The sequence below is a fragment of the Juglans microcarpa x Juglans regia genome, chromosome 2D (genome assembly GCF_004785595.1).
Source record: "Juglans microcarpa x Juglans regia isolate MS1-56 chromosome 2D, Jm3101_v1.0, whole genome shotgun sequence".
Taxonomy (NCBI): domain Eukaryota; kingdom Viridiplantae; phylum Streptophyta; class Magnoliopsida; order Fagales; family Juglandaceae; genus Juglans; species Juglans microcarpa x Juglans regia.
Genome location: NC_054596.1, coordinates 5,946,854 through 5,958,884, shown reverse-complemented (window position 1 = coordinate 5,958,884; position 12,031 = coordinate 5,946,854). Strand labels below are relative to the sequence as shown.

Below are 12,031 nucleotides of genomic sequence, written 5' to 3'. Positions count from 1 at the left end.
CTTGAGTTAGTCATCTGGGCAACAATTGGTATCAGAGCAATAGCTCTTTTGTTGGATTAATTATCTTTTGAGTTAAAGATCTTGTGGCTAACATTTCAGCTACGTTTGGTGAAGGTCAATCCAGTGGTCGGACTCCACTATTTTGTTGAGAAAATCATACATTCTGGAAAGCTAGAATGAGAATATTCATTCAGGCTCAAGGTCGAGAAATTTGAAAAAGCATTGTAAAAGAACCTTATATCCCAACAAAAGTTGATGTAGTAAAGGTCACAAAAGAATAAAAAGAGTTGGAACATGAAGATGAGAAATCTCTAACATTGAATGCAACGGCTACAAATTTGTTATATTGTGCTCTTGATGGAAATGAGTTTAACAGAATCTAACTTGCAAGTCGGCAAAGAAAATTTGGGATAAGTTGGAAGTAACTTATGTTCCTATCATAGTGTTAATCGCCTCGGCGAAGAAAAATTGAGGCATGAAGGGTTCCAAATTCACATTGGGAACATTATTGGAAGAAAATTGTTCTGCCATAAAAATTGTTTTGGATAAACAAAAACTAAGTCAGGGAACAAGGTGAAACATTTTTTTCCCGTGAGAATCTTATGGGTAAGGACAACTATATGGGTGAACGACAAATGACAGAGTGTAGGTGACAACTATACAGATGTGTGGGGACCTAAGTTTTTCTAACTTGGCTAATTGTCCAATTTGTTATACGTCATGTACTAGTACTACGAAAACATGTCGACATTTTGTGTATTCTATGTGATGTCGTGGTGCCAAAAGATTGAAATCACTCATTTGAGATAACATACATACTAATTGACACAAAATGTTTTTTGGATCAATAAACAAAATTTCAATAATCATAAGAATAGGCAAGAGCCCAAGCAATTGACACAAAATATTTTAAAGGAACAAGAATGAAACTTTAATAATTTTATAAGAATTAAAGATATATTATAACCAAGAAAAAAATAAGTCACTTAGATTAGAAATACTTGCCTGCAAGGATAAATCCCTCCCCTTATCTGTAAAAACTCTCCATTTAGATGTATGTATGTTTGATATGACAGAGCCATCTTCAACCTTTCGTAATCCAATTATGCCAGCCCCCTCAATGTCATTTTCAGAACTTGATTGAGATGGAATGTCTTTTGCGAAGACAGGGTTGGCATTTATCCCGAGAAGTATTCCTTCGAGCAAATCAACATAATACACATATCAGTGCCTTTTTCTCATGAACAATTCTATCAGCAAGTTGTCATTGCTAGTAAGAGCCCCAAATAAAACTGAATGGCCCAAACAATTGATGATATGTGGGTAGGGGGAGAGGCTGTTCGCTTCTGTAAAAGGATACAATAGTATTTTCATTCTATTTGAGCATTACCACCTATCAAAAAATAATAATTATTTGAGCATTACCAGATTGAGAGATACAGTCTCTGAGTTCTTCTGTTTAAGTTGTTGCAGTCTTATAATCCCTGAGGTAAAGGAGAATAGACTGTGTTGGAGGTTGACTCACAACATAAAAGTTGATGCACTATCTTATTATAATGTTTTAAGAGGATTTATTGTTGTTATGCTTCCATGGAAAAGTATATGGGGTGTTAAAGAGTATCAGGAAGTTGCATTCTTCATATGGAAAGCAGCTTTAGGGAAGATTTTGACAAGGGAGAATCTGTGAAAAGGGGAAAAGGTTATTGTTGATTGGAGTTGCATTCTTCAATATGTTCAGCTTCCTTTAAATTCCCTTAAGTCAATGTTCTTAACATCTTTTGTATGGTTATAGAAATGTTTTAGGCAATCTATAGTATTTTTTTTTTTTTTTTTGGCTTCATTGATCTGATTAATTTTAGATTGAAACTTTTGAGATCCACTTGTGTCATGATTGTACTTTGTTACTAATGAATTTATTTCTTGCTAAAAAACAAACAAAGAACAAAAAGATTCACTAGAAACACTTAACCTTAATCACTCTAGAGCATGTAAAATCATTTGAAGGAAACCAAGCTTTAGCTAGTATACAACTTGTGCATAAAATTACAAAGCCAATAGCACCAAAACGTATATATATCATTACTCTATGCCGAGAACAAAAGGTCTGTTCTTGAGAATGATTCTAATTGAAGTTTCGGTCAAATTGCAAAGTCTAAAGAATAACCAGAAAACTATTACTAAAACTCCATAATGAATAATCGTACAGTTCTCTGACCATAAGCAGGGAAAAAAAAAACATACCGGCATGCCCACAAATAAGAATCCATAGACAAGGGTTCCTCTGGCTCATCCTCCGAGTATAACCTCCAGAACCATATTGAGGAGAATATTTCATTTCTTCTGCAATAAAAAGGGCTGATGAACAAAGCAAGAATGCTTCCAGAAAACTTAGTTGCAATGTTCTCTGTTTTTACTTATAAAAATGTTTTGTATTTGTGTGTTTATGAAGTATAGAAGTATGCATGAGAATATATGTCTGAACTGCATAGACCAAGAATACTAGAGAACAAAATAGTCTTTGGCATTTGCATGTACAAAATGTACGCAACTGGAGACGTAGACATAAGAAAAAATGAAAAAAAAATATTGGTACATTACGCATGCACCAGATGGATCTTGAACCAACCATTTCTCCTTCAACTCTACCATCACAAGAAATGAAACAGATGAATTTTATATCATCACAAGCCTTTGACTATGCTTCTTTAAGAAAAACCGATTCATTCATATAGTAGGAAGTTTATTTCTAACCAAAAGAAGTCTAACAGCACCGGATCAGGGATATATAGATGACAATCCTCAAGGCATACAGACCCTTCCGGCATTTTTCTTTTTTTCTTTTTTTTTTTTTTTTTTTTTTGGGGGGGGGGGAGGGGTGTTGTCGGGAGGTGGGTTAAGTAAGTGATCGTAAACAGTGCCGGAATGGGCCAACCAAAGTGCATAATCCAGCAAAAAAGAAACGCCACGTAAAACTAAAATAGGATCCCTGAGTACACGGAAAGCGGTCTCACATTAACAAAATTTCTAATCGAATCTTCTAACCCAAAAGCCATCCAAATTTTGACAGGCTTCCATTATGTAAGGGCAACACAGTCACTGATACTACGGGGGATTGAGGTACTCATCTCAGAGTTCCATTAGACCATTCGACATGGTCTAATTGGCCTCCTAGTGAATATACAACTAGATATTTCCAAACAACCAATGAAACGAGAAGTTACGATCACAGTGAACGCGAACATTCCAAGTGAAATCAATGCCAAAACTAGGCAATCACACTATTGAATTTTACATGATATTCTTCCAATTTTTAAACATCCGCGTGCAAATATAACCGCGTCAAATGAACTAATTGGCAATTGGAGCTATTTATCTAGAAAAGCAGAGTAGAAACAAAAAAATTAAGGGAAAGAGAGGATTAAATTCTTACCGGAGAGTGAAAAGGGGAAGACATTACGGGTTGTTCGGTAAGCAGGTGAGGTGCTTAGAGAAGGGAAGCGAATTCTTCTGAGCAATCTAGTGGCTTGTCCAAGCAACATTTCTCTCAATTCCACAGAAGTGGTGGAGGAGCAAAGAAATACTTGAAAACTTACCGTTGTCTTTCTTAACCCTCTACTGTCAACTTAACAGAGCTGTTTGGGGACTGGTCGAAGGGATTTGGTTCCATGCCTCCGGCCGAAGCGGTGATGCGTTAAGGCGATTCAGCCAACCCAGACCCGGACCTGATTATTTGTAGAAGCCCATATTGTCACGGTCCACGTGGCAATTTTCTTTAGACGCTAGGCCCATTTCATTGTGGGTCTAAACAGTCTTTTTTGCATGGCAATAGTCCGTTATCTGTAGCCCCACTTTTCTATATGGGAAATGCCTATTGAACCATGGTTTGATCGACGATTTTTTTATTTTATTTTTTATTTTTTATTTATTGATTAAGAAAGTAAATATTATTTAATTTATTTATTTTTTATAAAAAAAAAAGGTATTTAAAAATCTAAAATAAAATACTTGAAAGAAAAGTAAAAAAAACTCTGAAAATACACTGTATCAATTCACCATCGGTTGGGACCATTGTTTCTAGCAGTACTATCATTTCTATAATCATATGTATGGGTGTAAAAAAATTCAAAAAATCGGTGACTTCCGTCGATATCAGTTCTTAAAATAAAAATCGGTTCTATACCGTTTTTTATGTTTTGAAAATCGATTTCAGCCAGATCATTATATATACTTTTTTAGTTTTTATATTATATATCAAATATTTTTTTATATCATATTATATATTATATGTTAAATTGTTAATTAATATACTAAACTTACACATCATAAAACTGTATTTAGTATTATTTTAAATTAAATTACTTTTTTTGGCTAATTGAGAAATATGTAACTCTCGTCTACAAGTTTTCTTTTTGGTAAAATGCCAGGCCACATATTTATGTTATTGCTCCATATTATTCTATGATATATGAATATTCCAATTCATCTTTGAGGTCTAAAGGGCGGATACTGGGGGTGGCACTGGAATCAGGACCGGGTTCACAGGTTTCTTCTCAAAGAATTGGAACATTCACTTCACTTGTGATAGGATAGAATAATAAGGAGCAATTACAATAGAAATGTGGCTTGGCTGAGTGGTACACGACTACATCCATCATCCATGTTGTCTTGGGAACACGATCGGTAGCAGACAAATATCAGCAACAGAATTGTTCCCTTGTTCAAGAACAAACAGAACGGGTACCGAGCCACATCCGGAGTAGAAAGAAAGTTAGAAACACCATTTTCTTCCAATTTCATATGTCTGTGACTTTGCCAGATGGAAAATACTAGTCAGATTTTTTGTTTTATTTTTTTTTAGTTAATGATTAAAGAAATATTTTTTAATGATGTTGTGAATTTTTTTAATAAAATTAAAAATATAAAAAAATACATGTAAAAAAAAGTAAGAAAAAAAAACATAGGTCAAATACACTAGCAGTCCTAGTGGAGCCCCAGTTGTGGTTGTAGAGCCACCCTTGCCAAATATGGGACTTTTATATAATAATAATGCTACTTATCATTTCAACTTCTATTATCATTTTATCATTTTATGATATGGCATTAGGATCTAGAACTCTAATGCACGAGGGGGTGAAACTCAAGTGTCTGAAGTGAAGTGAAGTAGGTGTCTGAAGTGTAAGACCAATGACCGACTACTGGGTTGACTGAAGTGAAGGGCTGGGCTCAGCAGATATCGTGCTTAAGTGATTTCTCACTGGGCCGTGCTACTTATGGCTGGGCCGTTTTACTTAAGAGGCTTTGTTTAGAGTTATTTTCCTTGTTGTTATTTCCCTTGTTGTCATTTACTTTTCAGATGTAATTTACCGAAGCCGAACAGGCCCATGGCCTTTTATCTTTTGTAGGGTTTCAGCCTTATAGAGGCGCCGCAGGTGCCTGGTTCCTTAATGGAAAAACTGATGAATATTTGAATTTTATCTTTTCCTGGTTCTTCTCTCAACCCAGTCTGAAAAGGGGCATTCCTGAAGGCTTTTTTCCAGTGTTTATCCTGTGTTACAATATTAGCCTTGATATTGAACCGAGTGTCAACAAGCTGGCATGTCACGGGTATAACAGGACAAATGACCTCTTACATGATGAAAATTGAAAGCCCCCAACCTTCAACTCAGAATCCAAGACTGATCACTTGCATCATCATCGTCACGAAAATCCCCTAATGCGACTGATAATAACGCAAACAAGTTGCAAGGCAAGTGCATTTTCATGAACATAATCAAGATAAGATTCGCAGTATGTGATAGGAAGCGCTGTGCAAATAGTGCCAACCAAGATATTCCCCGAATAACGCTGGGATGTAATTGCTGATGTGATGGGAATGGATTCTAAGATGAACAAGAAGTTTCGCATCTGCTACATTTTAGATCTTGGAGGAATACACATTAAGAAGCTTTCCATAATTTAAAAGGAATAGACAGAGAAGGCAAGCACAGTAATGATTAACGATATAACCATTTCAACAGTTAAGACCAGCCCTTTCATTCTTTCATTTGGTTGTCAATACAAAACCCATTATTTAACAAAAGAGACAGAATCATGAGACTTGAAGCAATAAGCTCACTTTGCTGCCTCATGCACAAGGGAAAAGGACGAAAAGTATAACAGGACAAAACTATTCTAGTGGAAAGCATATCTTTCCCGTGTCATGGAAAGACTAACAATGTTCGCCAAAGGCGGGGGTGTAGCTGGGGTCACTCATGGCTTCCACAGGATGGTGGTTTCTGCGATCATGGAGGTGACCACATATGGGTCCATGTTAGAGGCAGGCCTCCTGTCCTCAAAATAGCCTTTGCCTTCTTTTTCTGTGTCTCTGCCAACTCGAATAGATGCCCCACGGTTGGCAACACCCTATCCAACAGAAAAACAAAGTGTGAGCAAACTGAACCCTTATATTCTGTATCAATAGAACAGGTTGCAATATTGTGGACCCAAAATGCACTCTAATCAAGTCAATCTGTATCAACTGAGTGCAGCATGGAACTTCCAGTTCACAAGATATCATATTCTTTTGTCCAACAATACCTGAATCACATAACTTGACACGTTGAGTAAATAGTTTTGGTAGTAGGACTTTGCTAATTCTGTCTAGATGTTCGTTCATTTTAATTTAAAATGGTTGACTGAACAAGACTAATTGTAATATGATCAATTATCACTCCTACAATATTCCCAAGCAACAGGTATAACTTAATAACTGCAACCCCTAGGCAGCGAAAGAAAAGTGTGTGTGCAGTAATGTCAAACTATCTATCTTGGTCGCTAGTAATATTTTTACCCATAAGAAAGTGTTGATGTCAGCTGTTTCATGTCGGCCAGTGAGACGACGCTCATTGCCTTCTCCATATGCAGCAATGTGTTCTTTGTGCCTCAGGCCAAGCTTCTCAATTGCTTTCTTGATGACCTCATAGCCTCCGTCATTTCTCATGGACTTGGTACTGAAAAAAAAATTACCAAAAAGGTTTATGTGAGGGGGGGAGAGAATCTTAACAACTTCTAGTCCAAATACTATAGAGAATTGTCCAAGAATATTTCATAATTAAAGATGTTACAAATGACATCAATTACCTGTAGTTTGTGTGAGCCCCGGCTCCATTCCAATCACCCTGTTGAGACAAGTGGGATACAATATGTCAATAATCAAAACAAGGTCCGGTATTGAACAGGAAAATGAAGATCATCCAAGTTAAAAGGAACGAGATTAAATGAAATGAGGTGAAGAAGAGTCCTGACCTGAATTGGCTTGGGATCTAAGGAAAGCACCACCCCAGCAATCTCTGTAATCCTCTGTCCATATCAAAGTAGAAGGAAAAAACAAATTAAGAAAACATGTATTTAGTGGTAGTTATAGTGGTAGTAGTATCTTCTTATTTTGATTTTGTAAAATTACCTCCAAAATATAACGGGCAGCCCACACCTCATCTCCAGCAGAGATGCCAACTGAAGGACCAACTTGGAATTCCCACTGCATGATACAAACAATTTAAAGATTTAAGACATTACATAAAGCAATAGAAAAAGAAAAGGAGAAGGCATGGACTTTGTTATTTTACCTGGCCTGGCATCACTTCCCATTGATGCCACTAATGTTGACGCCTGCATATAGACAAGCCTTGTAATGAGAGTCCACTATATCACGGCCCCAGGCTTTGTCAGCACCAACACCACAGTAATATGGTCCCTGTTGAGCAGAGCAACAACTAAAACTTCATATCACACGGCTATGATCAATTTAAAAAATACTCATTTATTTAATAATGGGGCAGAAAAGGGGACCAAATTTGTTGGCAGTGAAGGCCATAAAATAATATTTAAAAATCTCAGTGATGGAATAGACGTGTGAAAACGAATAGAAGTGGGGTATTATTATATAGATCCATTACCTGAGGGCCAGGATAACCACCAACAGGCCATCCAAGAGGCCATTTGACATCTTTCTGCAACAATGTGTACTCCTGCTCAATACCGTACCTGATTTTCATTGCAAGTAAAAACACATGGTTAATACAAATATTAATCGTGTATGGTACTCAACACGATTTTAATATGAGATGAGATAAAAGTTACCATGGTACTTCAGCTACAACATCAGGATGGCTAAATATCTTTGCAGCTTTATGTCTCTTGTTTGTTGGAATTGGCTCTCCCGCTGGAGTGTAAGCATCACAGATGACCTAAGTCAACCATCATAGAAAATAAACAAGTTATGATATATGTGTGGAGAGAGAGAGAGAGCGAGAGAGAGAGAGAGAGTATAGATAAAAAGCACTCACTAAAATGTTATTGCCTCTCCTGAATGGATCCCTGAAAATTGCCTGAGGACTGTTTCAATAAATCAACAACATATTTAATAGACGGATATATAAGCATAAGTAAACAAAGAAGGACCGGACCAGCAATAAAAATGAGTAGCAATAGTATAATAGGCTTCAAAAAACTTACTACAAGATCACTTCACTATCTTTACCAGGGGCTTGACCCGTACTGGAACCATCATAATTCCACTTGGGAAGCTTGGAAGGATCGCTAACAGGTCCTGGGAGGGTCTTTTTATGCGCAAAAGTACATTTGAACAAATTAATACCATCAAACAAGAATCACAACGACAATAGCAAGGTTTTCTATTTTTATTTTTTACAAGGAGATGAATAAATTACCCTTGCTTTGCTTCTGAGGTCCGTACCAGATCCACCAATCCTGTTCAAAAAATTATAAACAATAAAAGAAATTCAGAGGAAGAAAATTTTGAAGCTTTTCCCAGACGGAAAGACAGAGATATTAAGAAAAAAAAAAAATAGAGAAACAATCCTTAAAGATAATATGTTGCAAAGTCATAAGACACCCCTCACTGCCATAATTAACATTGAAATTAGTTATGTCTTGATTTTGAAATATTGAGTACTACAAGGATAAGGACGGAATTGGCCTAATACAACTTTCCGGCTATGATTTCTTTCTCCTTTTGGGGCCTAGAGAAACGAAAATACATAGCTTAATTGAACTCAGCTTCTCAATTTTCTGCAATATCCCATTTTCTCAGCAAACAACCAGACAAACGATATCAGAAAAAGGGGGAAAAACAGCACGAGTTTATCACAATGAAGGCATAAAGAGAAAAACAATAACCTTCAAATGAAGAACTTTAATAACCTTCAATAACCTTCAAAGAGCATTAAACATGGAAAACAAGGGACTAATAGACACTCCATATAATAATAATCTTTTAAAAAAAAGCAAACAAACTCGTCAAGAACAGGATATGACAGAATAATAACAAAACAGAAACAAAAAGTACGGATCCACCATGAAGAAACTCGTGAATCCGTGATATCAGATGATTCAAAAATCATAATTCCTTTCTTTTCCACCATCCCAAAACAAGGCAAATTCATTATCATATTCTCAAAAAACTCATACCCAATAGCTCACATACCCGCAAACAAACGTACAAACAAGTAACAACGCGTAAAAATACGTAACGAAAACAGAGGAAGAAGAGTAGGTACAGGTAAGAGAGACTCACCATATGTACTCAGCGATCACCTTCTCAGTGGTTTCTGAGAGGTTGAGGTTGATGAAATCTGAGAGAAGCGACATTTTCGGGAGAAAACACAGAGCACGAAAGCAGTGACTTCGAAATGAAACTCAAGACTTTAGTTATAGAATGAATACGGAGTCGTGAACATAGCAGCCGGTTGTTGGGTTTTATAGTGCAGAGTCGAGTGTTGGAAATTTAAAGATGAGTCAATATTGGGTTTCTTTTCGAAAAAAATAATAAAAATAAAAATAAAGTACGCATGACGCAACGTTTATTGCCATTGTTTGAACTCTAAACTTCGAATAATAAAATAATCTCCAGAGTGATTTGGGTTGAATATGAGTTAAGATGAATTGAGATGGATTGTAAATAATAATAAAATTATTGAGATAAGTTGAGATAAGATAATTTTTAAAAATTTTGTTTGTTTAAATTGAGAGTGAGTTGAGATAGTTTTAACTTTTTGGAGAGAGTGGGACTAGTATGCTGCCCCACTCTTACCAATGGGCGTACTGCTCAGTAATTTTTTTTTATTTTTATTTTATATTTTTTGATACATTTAAATATTTTTAAAAAAATAAAAAAAATACACCAAGACACTTAAAATCACTTCTTTAATCACCAAGTAAAAAAAAAAAAAATTTGACCAGCTATCAAATGGAGCGGTCAAAGTGTGGAGGTAAAGTAGTTTTATTCTTTTGGAGATGAGATAGATGTGGGTTCCACAAATTATTGCATAGTATTTTTAATAAATTTATTTTATTTATAAATATATTTATTCTTTAAGTAATAATGATTTATAAATTACTTACCTAATTTTTTATTTTTTATAATATATTCTATAATAATATTTTCTAGATTACGATATTTTTTCTAACGAAATTTTTTTTGTAAAATATCAAATAAAAATTATTTTAAAAAGGATTTTTAAATTGTTTTCAAAATCGTTAAATAATAATTTTGATTTTTATATATAAAATAATTTTTTATTTTACACCCAAAGGTGAAGGCATGGTGAAGGCCTTCGGTCTTCGTTTGCATTCATTACATTAGTTGCATAGAAAAGTAAAAAGCAACGTAAGCTATTTTGTTGTATATGAAAATAAATAAAAATAACACCAGATAACGTGATACTGTTCGAACTGGAGAAGAATTTACCGTGTGGAAAGAGTTGAGATGTTGAGATGTTTCAGAGCTAGTAATTAGTAAAGTTTTCATATTTTATGAGATATTATTTTACGTAATATCAGAAGGTGCCGTTTCGGAAAGAGTGGCCCGTTCCTCGTGTCGTGTAGAGGAGAATCTTCTCCGTGGTCTCCACTCAACCGGGTACTCGTCCTGCCGGTTTTTCACTTTTTTGTGGAAAACATTATATAGTTTGGATTTAACATTATATAAATTCAAATTCAGATAACGAATACTGAAATTAAACGGCTAAAAGAACTCGTAAATGTTTGTATAAATTCAAATTCATAGCCAACAATCTCTACGTCTCTTAAAATATATTATAATATTTTCATTAGATCCATGAGAATCCATTAGAGCACTCTTCTTCCGATTTTTGAACTAAAAAATCTCCGATATTGTCAACGTTTGACCAAAAGGTTAATGATGTTGATGGCGATTATTCCATTTGGAGATAAGGAATCAGAAACTAAGTCTGGTTTGAATATAAAAAGTGTTTCATTTAATCTAATCTTGTCTCATTTTATTTTATTATTATAATTTTTTAAAATTTTTATATAAAATATAATAAATAATTTAATTTTTTAAATCTCAAAATAATAATAATATTAAAAAATAATATTTTATTTAATATTTAACTTTTATCTTAATTTATTTTATCTCAATTCACTATCTAAACGATGCCTTATAAATAAAAAATAGAGTAATGCGAGAAATATTCAAATAATTCTTTTTTTTTTAAATATAATCTGACATTAAAAAGTTTTTTTTTTTTTTTTACGTACACTACAAATCTATTCAATTTTTTAAAAAGATGTATCTAATATGTACGTCCTAAAATTATATAAATTATTTATTTAAAAAAAAATCAGCTGTCTAACTGGTTATCAGTAGTTTTTTATTTTTTGATTGGAGGTTCTCGGCAGTTGGTAAGATAACAAAAAGTGAAAAGAAAAATCTGGTTAGCCGATGAGAGCAAAATGGGTTAGGAGAACATGGCTTCGAAACATCGGTATGGCTTTGTTTTGAAACAAGTTGTTTGCACTCGGGAGGGGTAGACACTGCATACCCGGGCCCTCCACATTAGTCGATAGAAACGCTGCATTTCAACTTGGATAATTCGTGCGATCACTTCCCGTTTCTCCCATCCTCCCCTTCGTGTGAACACTCCACTTCCCACCCACAAAGAGCTTTACCACGGCAACTTCTCTACAAAACGCCCACAAAAATAGGTTGCATCACCACTTGAATATTGCT

General features: G+C 34.8%; 2 protein-coding genes across 8 annotated transcripts in view; both read right to left on the bottom strand.

The window, feature by feature from the left end:
- Nucleotides 1-3,697, bottom strand: part of LOC121248118 (kinesin light chain 3) — a 32,660-nt gene extending 28,963 nt beyond the window's left edge. For 3 of the 7 annotated variants that reach the window (XR_005937396.1, XM_041146480.1, XM_041146481.1), the window contains exons 1-3: nucleotides 3,431-3,696; nucleotides 2,242-2,340; nucleotides 1,006-1,196 (exon numbers count right to left, since the gene is read on the bottom strand). Coding sequence is in view for 6 of the 7 variants with exons in the window: in XM_041146480.1 (XP_041002414.1) it covers nucleotides 1,006-1,196; nucleotides 2,242-2,340; nucleotides 3,431-3,539 (399 nt within the window). In the remaining variant the exon portion in view is untranslated. Of the gene's footprint in view, nucleotides 1-1,005; nucleotides 1,197-2,241; nucleotides 2,341-3,430 lie in introns of all 7 variants that reach the window. The other 4 variants (XM_041146476.1, XM_041146478.1, XM_041146479.1 and 1 more) reach the window with 3 other exon arrangements.
- Nucleotides 3,698-6,008: 2,311 nt separating this feature from the next.
- LOC121248117 (glutamine synthetase cytosolic isozyme) lies at nucleotides 6,009-9,756 on the bottom strand. Its single transcript, XM_041146475.1, is given in 13 exon segments — nucleotides 6,009-6,402; nucleotides 6,830-6,989; nucleotides 7,120-7,157; nucleotides 7,285-7,338; nucleotides 7,442-7,516; nucleotides 7,605-7,621; nucleotides 7,624-7,732; nucleotides 7,935-8,022; nucleotides 8,119-8,225; nucleotides 8,325-8,373; nucleotides 8,494-8,597; nucleotides 8,709-8,748; nucleotides 9,575-9,756. Coding segments are annotated over 13 exon segments (1,068 nt in total). The 5' UTR covers nucleotides 9,649-9,756; the 3' UTR covers nucleotides 6,009-6,249.
- Nucleotides 9,757-12,031: the final 2,275 nt, after the last annotated feature.